Below are 20,002 nucleotides of genomic sequence, written 5' to 3' on the forward strand. Positions count from 1 at the left end.
GAGTAAAACTATTTTTGCCTGTTACTGCTAAATGCATTTTGCCTTTGCCTAGCAAAAAAAGCAATATCACATCTAATCTCACAAGTTCCCAGTGAGCCAAACACAAGATACTGTCCCTTGAATTCTTCCTGAGACCAACAAAGGCTTTCCATTATTTACAAATCAAAAGCATTTAGAGACAATCATCTTTATTTTTTTTATTTAAAACAAGGAATGCCCTGTCACTATTATATAAGAAAAAATATACATCCTCCTATTTATACCCATCTTAACCAAGCATTCCAAAAAATAGAAATACTATTCATGCAGGTAATTGCTGCAAAAAATAATAATAATAATAATAGTAATAATAATAATAATAATAATAATAATAATAATAATAATAATAATAATAACTTATAAATAAAATTAAAATAACAAAATACACTCTCCTGTTCCAACAATTTTTCCAATTTATCCTAGAAATTCTGCCTGCAAATTGTTGGAACAGTTGAAAATTATAAAATTAAATATAGTTAAATTAATATGATTATTTGCTTTTGATTATTACTTCCATTGCTAGTTTTTCTTGTGTTTTTATTATGCATACCAGTTTTACAAAGTGCATGCTTTATTTTTTTTTTTTTTTTAATTTTGAACTGGCAAGCTAAAATGGTCCATCTTCTCCTGCCTTTTTTTTTTTTTAATGTTAATACAATCTAAAATCTAGCATTAAAAAATTTACCATGATACACCTGGTATATTGACTGCTTATGGCGCATGCTTCTCTTGGCAAAAAGAAAAAAAACAAAACAAACTGGCTCCCCTCCCACCCTCCCCATTCCTTTTGGAAGCAATTTAAAAAAAGCCGGCTGGAACACAACTGCTTCAAGGGCAAAAGAAAAAAAAATAATACCTGATGCTTTAATTTTTGTCACATGGCACTGGTTGTGGAATTGCACGCGCACACACACGCACACGCACCCAGCACTCACACAGGCACACGCACACACACTGCAACCTGCTCGTGAGGAAAAGAGTTTGTTAGGTCAGGAGTGCCAGTGGCACATGAAGGCTCCCAGCTGTGTGTGCAACTTTGGATTTGGTACCCACTTCACGTCACCTTGAATCCTCTGACATCCACCAAGGGGGTAATGTAAGGCATACTTTGCTGGAACAGTAATAATCCATGCTTCATGCTCAAGAGCTGAGTCTCAGAGGAGGACTGGCTTGCTCCACTCCCTTTGGCCTCGCTCCGTCTCACTCAAGGAACAAAAAACCCAAAACAACAAAGAACTGGGAAAAACAAGGAAAGCAAAATAAGACAAATCCCTTTAAATGGACTTTCGCCGTTTCATCAGCCTGTGGTTATCTGTAAAGCTGTGCAACCCAGGTGAGATGGAGCTGACAGGAGATGGGAAAAGGCTGTTTTTTAATGTGCTTGGCGAGATCTCCTCTATCTTGTAAGAGATGGAGTGAAAGTACTGGGGGTTCAGCTTCGAGCTGAACGAATTTTGGTGGGACACCACCCGGCTGGTGTACTCGTGGGACCTGTAACACATGCAGGAACAAACTGACTGAAGGTCTGTTACTTCGGCCTTGTACCGTGGCCGACCATGCTGGGAGTCCTCTTGGATGTGGATAATCATGCTGTTTCGGTTCCCTGCCAGGGACGCCCGCTCCTCGGCATCCCTCCTCTCATCCTCACTGTTCATGGTCAAGAACCTGAGAACAACCAGATTTAGAAATGCCCCAATGACTGTCAACCCCACTAGAATGTACATAAAGCTAAAAGCCACGTAGAGAGGCTTCTTTTGAAGGGCCCCTTTGGTCTGCAGGGCCACATAGTCTCCAAACCCTATCGTAGTCAATGTTATAAAGCAGTAATAGTAAGCATGGAAAAAGCTCCATTCCTCGTACTGGGAAAAGGCTGCTGCTCCAATGCAGAGTGTCCCCATGCAGGAGAAGAAACCCACAGTGACCATGTTTTCCATGGAGACCTCGGTGCTCCTCATGCCACAGCACTTTTTGATGCGTTTCAAGAGGTACTTGACAAAGGTGTTCATGCGCTCGCCCAGGCTCTGGAACATGACGAGTGTCAGTGGGATCCCCAGCACTGCGTAGAACATGCAGAAAGCCTTCCCTGCATCCGTCCCTGGGGCAGCGTGTCCGTAACCTGGGAGGGGAGGTGGAAACACAGGACAGTCAGCAGGGCAGGGGATGGCCACCGTTCCCCCACCACACAAGCCACGCAAATCGCTCTGATGCCACAGCCAGATCCAAAGCTGAAGGGACACTGCAGTCACACCATCTTCCCATATCTCCTCACCCACGCCCTGTGTCTGAAGTAAACAAGGCACAGAACAACAATGTTCATGCAGGAGTGGGAAAGGTGAAAGAATGAGCAACCCGTTCTGCCTCAATGTTCTACCTCAACAGTGTTGAGTCTCCTGAACAAGGTTATATCACATTGATTAACTGAAGAAATTTCATGTCTGTTCAGTGTCACAGGCAAAAGTGGAAACTTTAGAAATAGATGGACTTTCTCAGGGTGTTTTTGAGAGTAGTTGTTGCTCTGTCCCAAAACCAGAGTATAGTGATGGCATCCAAATTTTGTATCTGCTGACAGCATGGAGTTAACAACATCCACAGGCACACCAGCCAAAGAAATTCCTTTTCAAACTCTCCCATACTGAATAAGCCTTTCTCCTAGACACCTTATGAAAGTGACTCTTTGCTGGAACACTATAGGAATTTAGGGATTTAATGCCCATTCTACCTTTACTTACTGGAAGAATAAACAACTTACCAGCTTGTGCCATAGTTTTACAGCTTTGACAGTATGGCAAAGACAAGTTCATCAGGATGTTAAACTAATCCAGAATAGAGGATGTACCACATTTAATAGCATAGTTTTCAGATGGCAAAAATCATGGCTAAGCCTTTATTCTAAATCAAACCATTTGATTATTTTAAATCAAACTCCCCCCAAACTGGGGGGCTGTTTTGATTTTAGAATTACACCTATTCAGATTGCATTGCTTTAAAAATCTACATTTCTTACAGCTGAGATTTTAAGAGACTGTACCAAAGTGTCCAAAACGAGATGGCTGGGACCCACTTAGACACCCACTTTGTGTCCATTCACCATGTGGGTACCACTATCTAGAGTCCCTTTACAGTCAGTGAGTAGAACTGTGTACTTCACAAGGCCAGTTCCTGTTCTGTACACAGAGGTGTCTGAAACAGGTCAGTGAGTTATTCTCAGGAGACAACTATTCCTCTACAATCATTATAAGAGAAATCTTGGGACAGAACTCTGTTCAAGATTAATATACCTACATTTATGTATCTGCATGTGTTCTATGAGTCCAAACTCCTGTTACAGTCAACACAAATTCTATGAAAACAGGCAGTAGTGAGTTATTTCACTGACCATCCCAAGTCTGGCAAGAAGAAATGACAGTTCTGACTGCTCATTGATCATGTTCATTAGGTCCCCATTAGACTGACTAGACATCTGTTGACTGCAGAAGAATTTAGACACCCACAGCACGGGCAGACAACTACCTGTAAAAAGCCAAATGAAGATGTCCTAATCATGACAGTCACCTTGAGTGACTGTCTCCAGTGCAGCTGCCTGCATGGGAGATATTGAGGGTTTAAATCAGTTTTCCAGAAAGAATCATCTAACTTTCTTCCAGACCCCTGAGATAACAAGATACCCATAGATGGCTGGCAGATGGAACACAGGGCATTCAGCAGAGCCACACTCTCACAGATCTGAAGCTGGAGGACAGCCTGACATGAGATTCCACTGAGGCAGGAGCACTGAGGAGCCCTGCGCATCACCTTTAGACTCAGGTCATGGACATGCTGCTCTGAGTTTGTCTAACTATTTTTCAAAACTGTTGACACTGCACACTTCCTCAATCTCCTGTGGCAACAAATACCAGAAGTTCACTATCTGCTATGTAAAAAAAGATACATTTTAATTTCAAGGATCTCCTTGTTTCAGCTAGAACACCTTAGTTACAGAATTGAAGTTCTAAATCTTTCTTATCTACCACCGTCATGTTTTCAGCTAAACTCACCTTCATCTCTTCTTTCAGCCTTTTCCTGTCTAAACTGAAGCCACAGCCTTTTTAACTCATGTAGTAAAAGTCACATTTCCTTGATCATTTCCATGTCCTTCTCTGGATCTTCTGTAGCTCTGCCACACCAGTGCTGAGGTGTGAACCCAGAATTCTGCCTTCCTCTCAGGATCAGAGTCTGCACTTTTACTAGAACTAAAATACAAACACCAGGCAACCTTCAAAATGTAAAAGACTAGACAAGGAAAATACAATAAGAAAACCAGCAAGAATCCCCTTCAAAAAGCAAAAGATTTATTCTTAGATCAGTTGGTATTTGTTGATGGATGGGTAGTAAAAATCACTTTACAAAAGAAGCACAAAACTCAAAATATGAGGTTCTTTTCCTGGTTATATAGGAAAGAGATTCACCTGTTGTATTGAGCCAGGTAGTCTGTTCATCATAAAAAGCAGTTTCCAAATTACCTTGAAAGGGAAGTGTCTTCACCAGATTGATGCTGGGTTAGTTCCACCTGACTGTCCCTCAATAAAGGCTATAATTGCCTCTCGTTACTAAGATCAGCTTTTGAACTACAGGGGTGTTAATTAAACAAGGGACATCTTCCTATTTTATAGCCTTAGTTACAGACGATAAAGAGTAGGAAAGCTTCAGAAAATGTGATTTTCCAGATGGTTGCAGAGATGGCAGTTGGTGGAAACAACTTTTACTTTGTGTTCTAAAAAAATATTTGGGGTGAAAAAAGGTTTATTTTGGTCTCACTTTATCCTTCCCATTAAATATATACCCTAGAAACAGTTTAGGGACATAATAACATTAATATTATATGCTTACATGTTATCTCACAGTTGAATTTCTAAGATTTGTCACAGACTTTGTAATTATTTATCCTATAAGATACAAATATATCCATATCCCTGTTTTATAGATAGGGAAGCACAGACACCAGCAGGCTTTAGTTTCCCTCCAATTCACATATGCAGATAGAAAATCCAGAAATTCTGACTTGTACTCCTCCCCAAGTCATACTCACATTCCCCAATATCAGATAAATGACCCTTACTGTATTTTCACCATGAATAAAGAAAGGACTTTATTCATGAAGCTGGAATGAGACTCTACAAATAGATTAATGTGTAGAGGATTAGAGTAATATATTTATCCTACAAAGCATGGTTTTAAGGCATAGACACACTAGCCATTGCCTTAAACACTCTGAAATTAGGGGGGGGAAAATACACCAAAGACAGACCTCACTATCCATTACTTAAGCATTGCAGAACCTACCCAACACTGTACAGAGTAATACATGGAAAGCAAACTGCAGCACTGCATGTTCTCTGAAATTCAATATTTTTCAAATCTAAACCAAACCATTGTCTTCTTAAGATCAGAGACTGCCTCTGGGAAAAGGGGGAAGGAGAATAATTGTCAGAGGAAGAGGGGCACAAAGGAGCAATGATGCTGGGAAAGGACACAGGTCACAGAGGCAGACTCCAGGTGGTTGGGTTTTACTTGCATCAAGTAAAGGCAGAAGTGAAAGCAACTGCCTTGGTAGAAGATTCCAGCTACCAAAATTCTTCCTGATTTCCTCTACACGAACGCCACTGCCCTTTAGCAGAGTACAAAGAGATGACTTTGTGTCATCATTAAGAAACACAAGGCTTAAAGAAAAACAGAAATGTTAACGATGAAATGATGACATCAGTGCTTCTCTTTCTTCTCTGGTGAAGAAGAAAGATCAAACAGAAGACCTTAGTATGGGTACAGGAAATGCATCCCTTAACAAGACACAGAGCTAAAATAAGAGTGACAAAGGAATAGATGGAGCTTTACACTGGGCCATACCTGAACAAACACTGCCCATCCTACTCTAGTACAGTAACTGGTTTGCTGAGGTACCACAGTACAGCAAACTGACCACAGCAGGCAGCTTTTTCTGGTGTTTAATGAGATATCTTTTGAATGATCAAGGAAACTCTCATTCTGACTGAAAGCAATGTCATTAGTAGTCTCCCTCACTTTCAAAACCCCTCCCAGCTGCTTAGGCTTTCAAGACAGAGCTCATCTGGGCTGGCACCAAGAATAGCTTGGCACAAAGAAATGTCATGTTTCATTGTCACTTCTGGACTGTGAAGCACCAATACACCACAAAATCCATCTCCTCCCAGTCATGGAACAGCTGGGCTACAGACACCAAGCAGAACTGCAGGAAGGTGTAGGCAAGGGAAGAAAATAATCACACTGTAAGGGGTAGCTCCAATTCAGTACTCTGTTTGGATCTTCCCTGTCTTTGGTTTTCCAGGCCTTGTCCATTCTCTGATGAAAAACTCTCAAAGAACATGTGCACCTACACGTAATTCTAGAAGAAAAATAAATAATTATATTTTCTTGTTTGCCAGAGTGTAGCTGTAAAAGTCTGAAGAAAAACCACTTAGAGCCTTCTTCAACACTTATTTTTCTATGGTGCCTTTCAGACGAGACACAGAGAGAAAATACTCATTACAATCCTCTGAGGTCCCCAGTATATTTCTATGGGCTGTAAAGAGACATTGTCCTGCTGCACCAGCCCACAAGCAGAACATGCAGAGGAACTCTGTGCACACCTACCCTGAATCCAACAGTGACCACAAGCAGATGGCTGAGGAAGAGCGGCATAGGAATGCTATAATTCCATGTGAGTTTTCCCCCAAGAATTCATGTACCCAGCTTCATTATTTGGTGCTCAGGGATTTCTTAAGCCAGTTTTTTGCTGAGTTTAGTAACACAAAATGGATTTCTCTTCCTTGAGCTTGGGCATTGTCCCTTCCATGTCTTTGACATCCTGTGGCAAGAAGATTCATGGAACAACCATCTGTTCTCTAAAAAAAATTGCCATTTCTTCTTTACTTCCCTTTCATTACTGTCATTTGATGGTAATGGGATCTCCTTCTTTTTGGAAGAGACCAGGAACAATAGTTCCCCATTCCTCTTCTTTGTGTCACTCATGATTTTATACACATTTTATCCTCAAAAATGCCATGTTGCATTCAGACCCCAAGCAAGTAGCTCTGACACTTTGCAGCCTCATGTGGACAGAGCAGCTTGCTTAGATCTACATCAGTGATTTCTGCACCACACTCAGCTGCAGGGTACAGACAGGTCTGTAACATCTGTCCTGTCCTCCAACACAAATCCCCTGAAATAACACTTTGCTTCTAGGGCAAAAAAGAGTCTTAAACAAATTCATGCTATTGTAATGATACAGACTGTTCAGAATAAGAAAATCCCTAACAAAAAGAAAAGATTATGGGGAAAAAATCCTGAATATATTCAGTGTGTTGCATCTACATAGTAGCCATCTCCAACACTGCAAGGTAGTATCTTCTCTAGCAAACTAAACTGGACTCAAGTTCTGTCAGGGAAACTTTAGGTTAGATTAATAAGGAAAAAAATTAATGACAAAGAATGTAAAGCATTGGAACAGCTTACCCAGGGAAGCAGTGGAGTGTTCAGAAACCCTGGGAATTTGGCACTTGAGGACATGGTTTAATGGTAAACATGGTACTGGTCCTGGGTTGACCATTGGACTTGATCTTAAACATCTTTTACAACCTCAACAATTCTGTGATTCTGAGGATGGATTCCACCACCAGCCCATGATGTCCACACCCTATTATCAGCCCAGCCCATTATGGTTCCTCCTGGAACAACCAGCACTGTCCTAGGCAAAGTCCATGCCTGCTCCACACATGGAGGTTCACACTGGCCAGGGTCCACTGGAGCTGAGCACCCTCCTGGTGCAGTACATGTATTTATGTATTTCTGGCACTCAGTGTGACATCTCTGTTGGCCTCTGTGTCCCACAAAACACAGGTCCTGTTTCACTCGGTAGCACAGATAGAGCCTGCATGGGTTTTCTGAGCTTTTTTCTGCATTGGGCTCTATCAGAGATTGAGAGAGGTTTGTCTCTAGATGTGCATTGGTACCAGGCCAAGTACATGGCCAGTGTTAAAAAATAAAACCTGTGGCAGTGGTGAGTTAGTTATAGGTTGTGCTCAGGCCAGAGTGTATCTGCAGAGCAGCTGAGCTCATTCACATTCACATTCAATGTGTAACAAGTCTTGGATGTCTTGAATCTCAAAGCAATGCTCTACATTATTCATGAGGGATGCTCTATTTCTCTTAGGAGGAGGTTTCTCCCCTCATTTATCTACACATCATTCATCGCCATGATCAGCATTTGGGCCAGGAAAGGAATTAACTTCTCCATCCCTGTGACTCAAACCCTTCTTACTCATGCTGGCAGCAGCCCAGGCCAGGAGATAATGAAGAGAGGATAATGGCACCTGTTCTTCAGATGGGCAAGTGTAATTCAGATTAAAACATCTTCCTGATGTCACACACTTCACTTCAGAGGTTCATGTACGTCAGAGAAACCACCATAAGGATCAGGCTGTGTTTCTGCTGGATTTGCTGCTTGTGCTTTCAGCTTTCAGCAGAGAGAAGAAACAACGTGGCCTTTGTGGTGCAGATGAAAGAGATTTTCAGGAGGGATCAGAGAGATACTTCATCTAGCTAACTGGTAGTATCATTCGCCAGGACAAAGACTTTTTCCTGTAAGGTAACCAAGAGCTGCTGTTACCTGGATGAGAGCTGCTGTGTAGCTACACCACCCTTCTTGAGCATGGGCACTGCTGACTGCTGCCTCTTCCCTCTCCCATGTGTGGCCTTTCCCTGAACCCTGCTGCCTTTCTCTTCAAACATCTCCATGACCTCTTTGTTCTTTTATTCCCTTGTTGGCTGGTCTCACTGTAGACTTCAGCTAAACAATCTCTCTTAGTGTTGCACATCCCCTTCCATCCTCAAAGATATCCTCCCCTTCCATATTCAAAAGACAGTCTCTAATGTCAGGATAAAGCATGGCACATGTCTCCCTACATGATAACATCATCTCCTGTTGTGAAGACAGAGACATCACAGGAGAGGAAAAATAATCTGATGTGACCAGATGCAATCTCAAATCCTAAATCCTTCAACAAGCCATGGCCTCTCATCCTGGCTCATTCCTGGTCTGTTACAATTGCTTCCATGTCCTGGATGCAGAAGTAAGGTCACACCACCTTGGAGATTGCACTCACTGCTTTGTTTTATATCAAACTTGCAGAAGATGTCCTATTCTGGGTGGCAGGGATGCAACAGGCTTCCACTGACTTTTCCTCCCACTACAAGGAAAGACTTCTTTTCTTCTTGATCTTGAAATCAAACTTCCAATGTTTGACTGGAATGTTCAGGGAAAACACTTCAAAATCACTCTGATAGGAGAGGCAGGCACAGGCAAGATGCAGCAAGAAAATGAGGAGGAAAAGGAAGAAACAGCTTCTCTCAGTGATCTCTGGGATCTGCTGAGCAGCAGGTGAAGACAGCCAAAGCCAGCCTTGCCGGTGGAAGGCCACTCGTACATCATGAGGTGGGACAGATAAGAATGTGGCCTCGGGAGCTGCTTTTGCAGCAGTGGCTCCTATGAGCTCACCTGGGATGCTGAACCTGCTGCCTGCCAGCACAGCCAGCAGCAGACCTAAAGGACTCATCCAAAACTGATAAGATTGATAACTACTGCTGCCACTCATTCCTCTGCCACATTTCCTCACTCCCTCTACTATTCTGATCTGCAGCCATCCCACATTATCTCCTTCCTTATGGAACCTGAACCTCCTGCTCTGGAGCATTAGTGGTAGCAGTTTTTTCCCATAGCTTCCCTTCCAGCCACACCAAGTTGCAGTAAATACTGGTATGGTGGATGCTCTGCATCACCCCAAATGCCTGCTGGCATCAGTTCCCAGCCCTAGCCATTACCAGATGTGGCTAAACCATGTTCCATTGGAAGATTCAACTGTAGGGAAAGTACCAAGAGTGCTTGGGCAACTACTTAAGAGCACAGCCCTGAATTCTTACAGCCTCGATGGAGCAGGAACTGAAGTATCAACTGTAACAGCATTCTGGGCAGTCCTCTTGAGGGTGGAATTTGGGAAGACAGTTATGTTTCTCACACTGACTGATTATAGGGATTCAAAGGCAGAAATTTAGTGAAACACAGCCATGCTCATTTCTGATTCAGGGTAGGACTTCTGGTTTGGCTGGTTTCAGCTGCAGATCACATGTAATATAGTCAGGTGTTCTCTGAAAGAAGTCAACCTTCTTGAAAAGATTTCCTTTGGATTCTCAAAGGATCAAGGCAAATAATGTGTCCCAGTCCCTGCAAGGCTCTCAGTAAGGTCATGTTCGTGAGACACTTTGGAGAATTGTGTTTCAGAGGTTCTCAGAGTGCTTAGACTGCATTTCCTTCCTCATTCCCTGCCTGGACTCCACCACTAACACACAAGGGATGGACTCTCCTCTTCCCTGCTGGTGCCTCCCTGGGGAAGTGAGGACACAAATCCATTTAGTTCCTTGGGGCAGAGCACTTGGAGGCGCTGCTTATTCAGCACCCCTCCTGTCACAGACTTGTGCCCAGGCAGTTTCAACATTCCCCCAGGTGGAAAGTCCTGGGGACTTCTTTGCTTCCCCTGGAAAAGATCTTGTATTCCTCCTGGACTTAGACCCCAACAGGACACAGCTGCTCTCCTTTGAGACCTATTTTTTCTGCATAATGCAAAAACATAGATTTGGTCACATTTGGCCCTTTCAAATACCCTCTGGGTTATGGCAGTAAGGAATAGGTATATTGGTTTAAACCAAGGCTTAAAAAACTTTCCTTTTTCTAATTAGTTCAGTGTTTTTCTCATTTCTTGGTAAGGATGAGCCATCTATATCCATATCTCTGCCCATCTGTTTTTCCTCCACAATAACTTTGAAGCTGCTCACCAATTTCCACCACTTAGAAGAAGCTGTAATGTGAACTTGATAGTGATCTGTTCTGCTGGGCCTGCCATCTGGCTAATCTGTGAATACACATAAAAGGGCCTAAAAATCAACACACACATAGTGCAGGCTCAGCTGCAGCTGGGATCAGCTCCTTCTCTGGCCAGTTACTGCAAAGAGACAGGAGCTGGAGGTCCTGCAAGGTGGGGTGAGATGTAGAGGCATGGGAGAGAACTGCAGGAATAAGATGTCTCCATCACCTTATAAAACAGCCTGTCATGGAAATCTGCCTGCAAGGATGAAGATGCAAGTCAGGGTTCAAGAGAACTGAGGATGTTTTTGAGTTTACAGGAAACCAGACTTGATTACTGCTGCTCATCAAGGAACACCTTGTTTCTAGCAAAAGACAAAATTTGGAAGATGTTGCTTAAAAAAAAAAAAAAAAAAAAAGAAAACACAAATATTTGAGACATCTGTTTGCTTGTGTTTGTTATTGTTTTACCTTTGAATGTGAATATTTTCCTTTTTTTTTCCTAATTTAAAATTTACACTATAAAGGGGTTTACTAAAAAAGTAAATAAGAGAAAGTGGAAAACTTCAAATGGCCCCATGAAATCACAATCTCCTTGCTCATCTGTATGACACAGAAGATCTGATTATCTCAAACCTCCTCTTGTTGAACTTAGCCTTTATTTTTACTGCTTAGATAGGAGATGTCTGCAGTCCCTGGCAATTCTTTTGGATAAAGTAACAGAGCAGCTGAGGTAGTTTCCACCTGGTTTACCACCTCCCAAGAAATCAAAGATTCCAAAACTCACCAGTTCATTTTGTAACAGACAGAACAGTATCTCAGCTCATCCCTAAAATATCCTCTGCTTCAGAAAAGAGGCTGGAAAGAGAGGAGAGGTTCCTGTCCAGCTCTGTGAGGAGAAAACCATTTAAGCAGCAGTGATTCTGGTGTACCAGATTTGTGTCTGGTGTACCATTCCTGACTCCTCCCAAAACCAACAGCAGCTCTGTGCTGGATTTCCAGCTGGGCAGCAGTTGACAGCTGACTTCTGAGTCAATATTTTCCCATGAGCTCTAATTTTGACTATCCCTGCACTCTTTTCCTCCCCTTCCTCCTCTCTGTTTGGTTCTCTGAATCAATCAGAGGACTGACCTGAGGCTCACATCATATCTAGTCCCGAGAAAAATCATGCCCAGAACAAGTTCTCAATCTGAAGAGAATCAAACGCAACCAGTAGGAAAAGACTTTATCAGGTCATGTTATCCATTCCCAGGGGATGGCATATGATTGTTCCTTACAATATATTCTCCAGGGCTTTGTCCAGTTTTGTTTAAATGATTGAAATAACAGTGTTTCTGCTCTGTCCCTTAGGAAATTGTTGCCCTGTCCAGTAGATCCAGCTATTAGGAAGTTCTTTTTTGATACACAGTCTGTACTTTTCTTGTTCTACGCTGCCTTTTATGACATTGTTCTTTTGTAGCCCTCAATCCAACGCCTCCATTTCTCTCCATCACTGCTCACTCCTTTATACTTCTTGGAGATAGTCATAGCTTCATTCCTTAGTTGATATTAGTTATAAACAGAGCTCTTGGAGGCAGAGTCCTGCAGCAAGAAAGACAAGAGGCATTCTACAACACATACACATGTACATATATGATTCAGATTTTTTCTCTTTAGAAGCAGCTCCTTATGTGATCACTTTTATTGTACTTGTCTGTGACCACTCTTGCTCTTCAAAAACTTTGAGGATCTTTGCTAGAGCAGTGCACAGCCTTTCTAGCTACAGAACTGTGGTATCAGGGTTATCAGTTCCCTGGACTGCAAAATATCATTTTTGCATAAGTAGATGTGACTGACCATCACTGTAACATTATGTCCTCCCTGCATAGCAAACTTTACTTGATGCTGTCATTTCTTTACATCACAAAGGCTTTTTGCACTCATGGATGTGATTTTAATAAGCATTTTTTCCTTATTCACCTATATAAATTAACTCCTTGGGCAATTTTAATAGTTTTCTGTAACTGATTTTTGTTGCTCACAGTTTATTGGCAATAATCTGAGTCTTCTCCATGAGGGGGGAAGATGAAGGGCTCACCACCTGCAGAGCCGGGAGGATGATCCAAACAGCACTCTGAGGGATCAGGGGGAAATATATCAGGAAGAAGCACAAGGAATTATATCTTAACAAAAGACCAAAAATTAATGGGTTTCTTCTATGTTGTGATGATAAAAAAAAAGAAGCATGAGAAACTTCTGATTCCACTTTATCCAAAGAATTAGTTCTTTTCAAACTACCAGGTCTGAGTCTTTGCAGGGTTAACAGGATCCTGCTCTCAGCTCTCAGTCTGACACTGCCAGGGCTTGAGAAGCTGTATCTGAACACAAACCCTGATAAACAAATATTACCAAAGGCCAGCACAGAGCAGTGACTGAGATCATTAATGACGTAGCACCCACGTCCTCTGAAGCTGTGATGTCACTGTCCAGTGCACTTCACAGAGTAATGCTCACAAATCCATGAGACATCAAATGCTGCCAGCTCTGACAAAACACAGCACACCCAGCAAGGGACAGGGGGTGACACTCAGGAAAGTGGTTCAGATGTGTTTGCACTGAAGTAAAAACTTGCATTTTTCCTTCTACAACTTCCCCCTTTGTGCAGCTAAGGGACACACGCGAGCACAGACAACTTGCCATGAGTTTGTTCATGGATCTGTTTCAATTTTGTGCTGTTTCTACTGCAGATTTTTCCCAGGTGGAAGAAAAAAAAGAGTATTTTTCCATTTTTAAAAAAATATTAATAGGTCCATGGTATTTTAAGCAGATTCTCCTTTCTACTGTTGAGAAACCAGACTTTCCCCATCCTAAAGGGAAGCTAAAGGGAGGGTTAGTTATTCCCACTGTGCTTAGATCTAGTCCCTGCTAGAAAAACATGCCAGTAAATCAATTTAGAGACACAGCTTTGTCTAGATCAGAGCTTTCTCTGCTTTAGTCAAAGTTACACAGATACAAAATCGTTTCTTCCAGGGAAGTCTCTGTGTTGGCAGGTGAACAGCCGAGTCTGAAAGGACCAAAAATTCCTCTTTCCTCTCCTTTGCTTGTGATTCTCTGTCCCTTAATGACCACATTAGCCAGAAATGAAGAAATTAGCCAGAATGACACAAGTTTTCCTGCTTCTAGAACTTTGCAATCACAGACTTCTTTACATCAGTTACAGCATTTATTGTACCCTTCTCTTAAGAAAAGCATCCCCAAACATATCTTCTGAATCTGGCTGGCTGCAGTTTTGGCCAAGGTTATCTTCCCTGCAGACACTCTAATTTTGCAGCAGTTTTATTAATTGAAACCTGGCTTTAATGATCTAACAGCAAAAGTCAGTGGCATCTATCATAATTTCCCCCGTTACATCACATATAGGCTGAGCAATGATTCAATTGGATGTGTAGATAGATTTCATTGAAAGCAATATATGGATTTCATTAAAAATAAAGAAAAAATAGTGCTCAAATGCTTTGGGTTCAGTTTCTTTCATCAAGGTACATGTTTTGTTTTGTTTTTTTTTTTCTCTTGCTATTGTTCCCCCCCAAAAAATCTTATGCTTGAAAATACAAGCAAAGAGAGATGCATCAATTATCCCCTACAAATTTTGAAGTCTGTTCTGTCAGTTATCTTTGAAAAACTGAAATCATTCAACCAAAACTTCTTTGAAGGAAGAAGTTCAAGTCTGATTGAGAAAGCATTTTTTGAAGCTGAAACCAAGAGACGTAATGGAAATATATTGCCCAATGGTACTGTCCTGTCCAGCTTTCCACTGAGCCAGTACTAACTTTGAGACACATCTTGTCCTTGTACTTTAAAGACAGAAGAGCTGAGCTAAAACATGAAGGTCAAAGTTTTGCAATGTTGTTCAGCTTTGGCTATGGGAAGATTTGCTGGAATTGCTGTATCAGGGTAATTACACCAGCCTAACTCACTGGGCTGGCACTTTCAAATGGAGCAACCTCATACATTTTTCTGATAGCAACTTTGATCTCGCAGAAGCAAGGACACACCAGGAGCATGGAGACCTTGGTACCTTTCCCCAACAAGACAAAGCCAGAAGCATTTCTCATGGGATGCTGTTCCAGCCATCAGAAACTGCCCAACTAAAGTCAGGAAATTGAGCCTAAGAGATATTAAACCCAGAACTTGAGCTCATTGTGCACTGAAAATCTCCTTCCTAAAAAGACAGAGGTACACCTTAGTTAGGGCTTCCATCTCCACTAATCAAGCTGTAAGGCTGTCCCTAAACTCTCTGCTCTTACTGCTAAAGTTTTCATGTTTTTAATCCAAACTTGTTCAAGGTCTAATTGTTCTGGTGAAAGTTTTCAGCTCAAACAGCAACCCACCCAATTTGCCTTTCCTACAGACTCATAAAGATGAGCCATATCTCACCAGCCTGGTTTGTTTGTTTGTTTGTTTGTTTGTTTTTTGGTAGGAGGAATAAACCAGTCACAGCTAGTCTGTTGCATTAGACAGGGTCACTTTGATAGCATTTTGCACCTTTCCAGCTTGAATTCAATTTTCTTGTACATCAACAACCCAAATTTAGACACAGAGCCACAGAAATTCAATGCTGCATTTGTACAGACTTCAAAATGTATTTCATACAACTTTAGACAGCTCTTGTATACAGCACTGACACAAAACCCAAAATGAAGTACTGCATCTCAAACCTACCTGTCCTTGGTTCGTAGCTAAAAATCCATAGGATCTTATTTTGTCTTACAGCGATGAAAATAGAGTAATTTTTCTTGGTGTCTGTGAACTCACAGTGCTGTAACTCAAGTATACGAGTTCATGATTTAACCAGAGGCAAGCATGAGCTAAGTGAGCTAAGCTCCATGTAGCATTAAACAGATGGATGCTAAAAAGAAACTTTCCATATACTGTAATCATCTCTGCCATGAAATGACCCACAAAAAGCAGGATGGGGTTCATGTGCGACACTGAGTCCTGAAGATGACAGACATATCCCAGTTAGTTATTCCAACAGTGGATCTGTTCAAACTCCTCAACACATTTCCAGTGCCCAGAAAATCCTTTTGCTGAGACCAATCTGAGCTCTTTCACCTTTTTACTTCTTTGTTGTTTGCAGACATCTACCTTTTCCCCACCAGCCCTGATAAGCACAGCAAGCGGCGAGATTGCAGGAGGCAGTAGAGTGAGACACCATTTAATGCACCTGAGTAGGCATAATCAGAGCCATCCATCACTGCAGTTTTCTATTCCCAGCCAACGGGAATAATCAAACTGAGTGGGAAGAAATGGGAAGTCACTTAGAAAAACTTTGTCAAACCCCTCACTATTTATCTTCTGCTGGGTGGAAAACAATGACCTACTATATTATTTTAATATCATAACCAGTGTTTTTCATTTTATTTCACCGCTGAACTCCTCCATACAAGGTGGCTCAATAAATCAGACTGACAAAGTACTTCATGGAAGATTTCTGAGCAGTCATAAACATCCTTTGCAGTTTTTATACCTGAGAACCTCCATTGTGATCCAATGGAGTGGCAGGGGCCATATAAATGACACATGAGATGGTCCCTAACTATTCACAATTCTGCTCTGACACAGAGAATTACCATCTGCACATTCCAAGCATGGATAACAGAGAGGGAGAAGGCTTAGTCATGAAGAATACAGATCAGTCTGAGAATTCAATATCCCCACAAAGAAGGGCCTTGCAATGAGAGAAGTTGTTAGTCCCTTCAACACAAGAGAAAAACCACTTAGAAGGGTTATTTCATAAAATCACAGAATGGTTTGGGTGGGAAGGGGCCTTAAATATCATCTCGTCCCAACCCCCTGCCATGGTCAGGGACACCTTCCACCAGATCAGGTTCCACAGAACCCCATCAAACCTGGCCTTCAACACTTCCAGGGATGGGGCATCCACAGCTTGTCTGGGCAACCTCTTCCAATGCCTCACCACTTTCACAGTGAAAACTTTCTTCTTAATACCTAATCTAATCTACCTTCTTCCAGTTTAAAGCCATTCCCTCTTGTCCTATTTAAAACTTTGACAAAAACATCCTCCAGAATTATTCCTGTTGTGATTTAAGTCTCTATTTCAGCTTCACTTGCAGCCTTTGAAGCTTACATAAATAAGGAGCAGCACTGCTGAGGGTCTACTGGAGACCTGAATAATGTCCCTCCACTTGTCCCATGCATCTCCAAGGGGCCTGAATTTACAGTGAGATTTACTTATCATCTCATGCTTATCAGTCTGGGATTTGAGCTGCAAACACATGCTCAATTTTGGACTATCTGTAAGTTTATTAGAACAGTTTTGTGGAAGTCAACTTTCCTCATCTGCACATTTCTGGGCATCAATATATATTATCATGTGGTGGGTTGACCTTGGCTGCCCACAAAGTTGCTTTCTCACTTCTCCTCAACAGAATAGGGGGAAAAATTAGGATTGAAAAGTTTGTGGCTTGTGAGGACAAGTTGATTGATTAACAGTTACATTCATGATCAAAACATGCTCAGCTTGGGAAAGAGTAATTTCATTTGTTGCCATTTACTCTCTGACAAGTCAGTGAGAAAAAAGGAGAACCTAAAAACCCCTTATCTGTACTTCTTCCTTCTTCCCATTCTCAACTTTAGTCCTTCATTCTCAACTTTTCTCTCTCCTCCTCCTCCTCTCCCAGTTGGACAGGAAGGATGGGGACTGGGGGTCGTGGTCAGTCCATAACACTTTGTCCCTGCCACTCCTTCTTCTTTACACTCTTGGCCCAGCACAGGATCCCTTCCCATGGGATATGGTCCTTACCAAACTGCTCCAGTGTGGGTCCTTTCTCTGGGCTGCAGTTCTTGGAGAACTGCTACAATGTGGGTGCTTCCCACAGGACACAGCCCTTCAGGAATAGACTGCTCCAGTGTGGGACCCCACGGGCCACAGCTCCTGCCAGCAACCCTGCTCCAGCATGGGCTCCTTTCCATGCCATTCCTGCCAGGAATTCCTGCTGCTGTGTGTGCCTGCCAAGAGCTACAACTTCCTTCAGGGCAAATCCTTCTGCTCCAGCACTGAGTCCTCCAAAGTCTTCAGGGTGGGTTATGTGCTCTGGGGTGGTTCTCCAAGGGCTGCAGGTGGATCTCATGGACATCCATGGTCTGCACCAGGGGAATCTCAGCTCCAGGACCTGGAGCACCTCCTCTCTATCCTTCTGCACTGACCTAGGTGTCTGCAGAGTTGTTCCTTTCTCATATTCTCACTCTTCTCCCACAGATGCTGTCTGGCATTTTTTACCCTTTCTTATATCAAGGAGATGTCACCAGCATTGCTGATGGGCTCAGCTTTGGCCATGTTGGTGGGTTCCATGTTGGAGTTCCATGTTGGAGCTGGCTGGAGCTGACTCTGTCCAACATGGGGACAGCTCCCCATTTCTTCTCACAGAAGTCACCCCTGCAGCCAAAACCTTTCCACATAAACCAAATGCAGACCAATAGCAATTTTATATTTGCTTGGTTGCTTGCTTGCAACTCTTGGAAGTAACAACTTCACTTTCAGAGCTGCTACCTCATTCATTGATGGGTCTCAATTTGCCTTGCAAAGCCATAAACAGTTTGATAGAGCTGTTGTCAGCAGCTTCAAGTGCTCACACTGAGTCTGAAGCTGTTCCTGAGTCCTCAAGACCTCTGACTTCCCAGCTGTGTAGCAGCAGCAGCAGCATTAGTATTATAAACCTGGCAAGGTTTCATTTATCTCTGCAGAGGACCAGCCCTCAGCTTCAAAGAACCTGTCCCAGGGAGAAGACTCCAGTAAGCACCAGCACAGCTACTGGGTAACCAAGCTGCTTTTCCTACCAGGCAGACAAGGACATGGCCTAAAGATAGAAGCTGAAAATTTCCTTTGAAACAACAACATCAAAAAAGTCTTTGACTACACTGAATCTCAGACTTCTGTACTCATTGGCCTGATTCTCCCATCAGTTCCTTTCAATTTCATTTCCACACTTCACCCATTTTTTTGGTCATATCCATTCCTCTTCATTGCCTGCTCCACCAATAGATCCCTCCATTGCTGTTCTCGTGCCTTCACCCTACTTGTTTTCATTTGCTGTTATCACCTTTTTTTTTGGTTCTGTTTTCCTCCTCTCTGTCACCCACTTTCTTTCATTCCCATCTGCCCCTTTTTCATTCTGCTCTGTCTTACTACAGCAAACACCTGCTTCCAAAGGCAATTCACAATATTTAAGAGAACTCCATAACCTGTAACCCTATGCAACAGTTCTCGTGTGATGAGAATTGCCAACTATAAACCATCAGCCTTATCTCAGCCGTCAAATCAATTCTGGCATGGGGCATTATGAAATTAGCCCTTCTTGGCAAAGCTGCTGGCCTTTAGTTTCCACAAGAACACAATTAAATGGTATTTCTGCAGTCAAGCTACAGCAAAGCTGTAAGAGGAGACAGACATCAGGAAGTTATTAGATTAGGAAGTAAAACAACTACTCCTTGGTTAGATCAAGCATTCAAACACATTATATAATATTTCAAAGGCAATACAGGCAAAACAAAACCTCTCAGGCACATTGCCTCCTTCCCTTCCTCCTTATCTAGGCTGTGAGGGAGCACACATCATAATAGCAAATGAGGAAAGTCATTACCAGACCTCCAGATTTTGGGTTTGTTCACAAGGTTACTTGTGCCATGCTGGGTTAACTCAGTGGGGACTCCAGAGCACAGACACAGCTTGAAGTCCTTCCTAATTAAATACACACACATACACCATAATCAGAGCTCTTTCTTCACTCCAGGGCAGGATCTTTGGCTCATATAAGTCAGCAGAATGCCCTGAGGAGCTACTTTGATTTATATTGGCTAAAAATCCAGTCCCAGAGCCTCTGTGCATAAGAGCATGTTTTAGAATAACTGGTGAGTATCTGAGCTTAAAGAAGCCTTCTCCCACACAGATTTACACCCTGAAGACAGGCACTTGTATGTGCATCAATAGTAGCTCAAGTTTTACCCCTTCTTCATATCAGCTTTTGATTAGATGGGCAATGCTCTGAAGCTGGTGCCCAC

General features: G+C 42.4%; 1 protein-coding gene across 1 annotated transcript in view; it reads right to left on the bottom strand.

The window, feature by feature from the left end:
• Nucleotides 1-1,313: 1,313 nt before the first annotated feature.
• KCNK9 (potassium two pore domain channel subfamily K member 9) overlaps nucleotides 1,314-20,002 on the bottom strand; it is an 86,505-nt gene continuing 67,816 nt past the window's right edge. Inside the window, exon 2 of the mRNA XM_041420812.1 lies at nucleotides 1,314-2,155. Within this exon, the coding sequence (XP_041276746.1) occupies nucleotides 1,314-2,155 (842 nt within the window). The remainder of the gene's footprint in view (nucleotides 2,156-20,002) is intronic.

The sequence above is a fragment of the Onychostruthus taczanowskii genome, unplaced genomic scaffold (genome assembly GCF_017590055.1).
Source record: "Onychostruthus taczanowskii isolate IOZ18803 unplaced genomic scaffold, ASM1759005v1 scaffold66, whole genome shotgun sequence".
NCBI lineage: Eukaryota > Metazoa > Chordata > Aves > Passeriformes > Passeridae > Onychostruthus > Onychostruthus taczanowskii.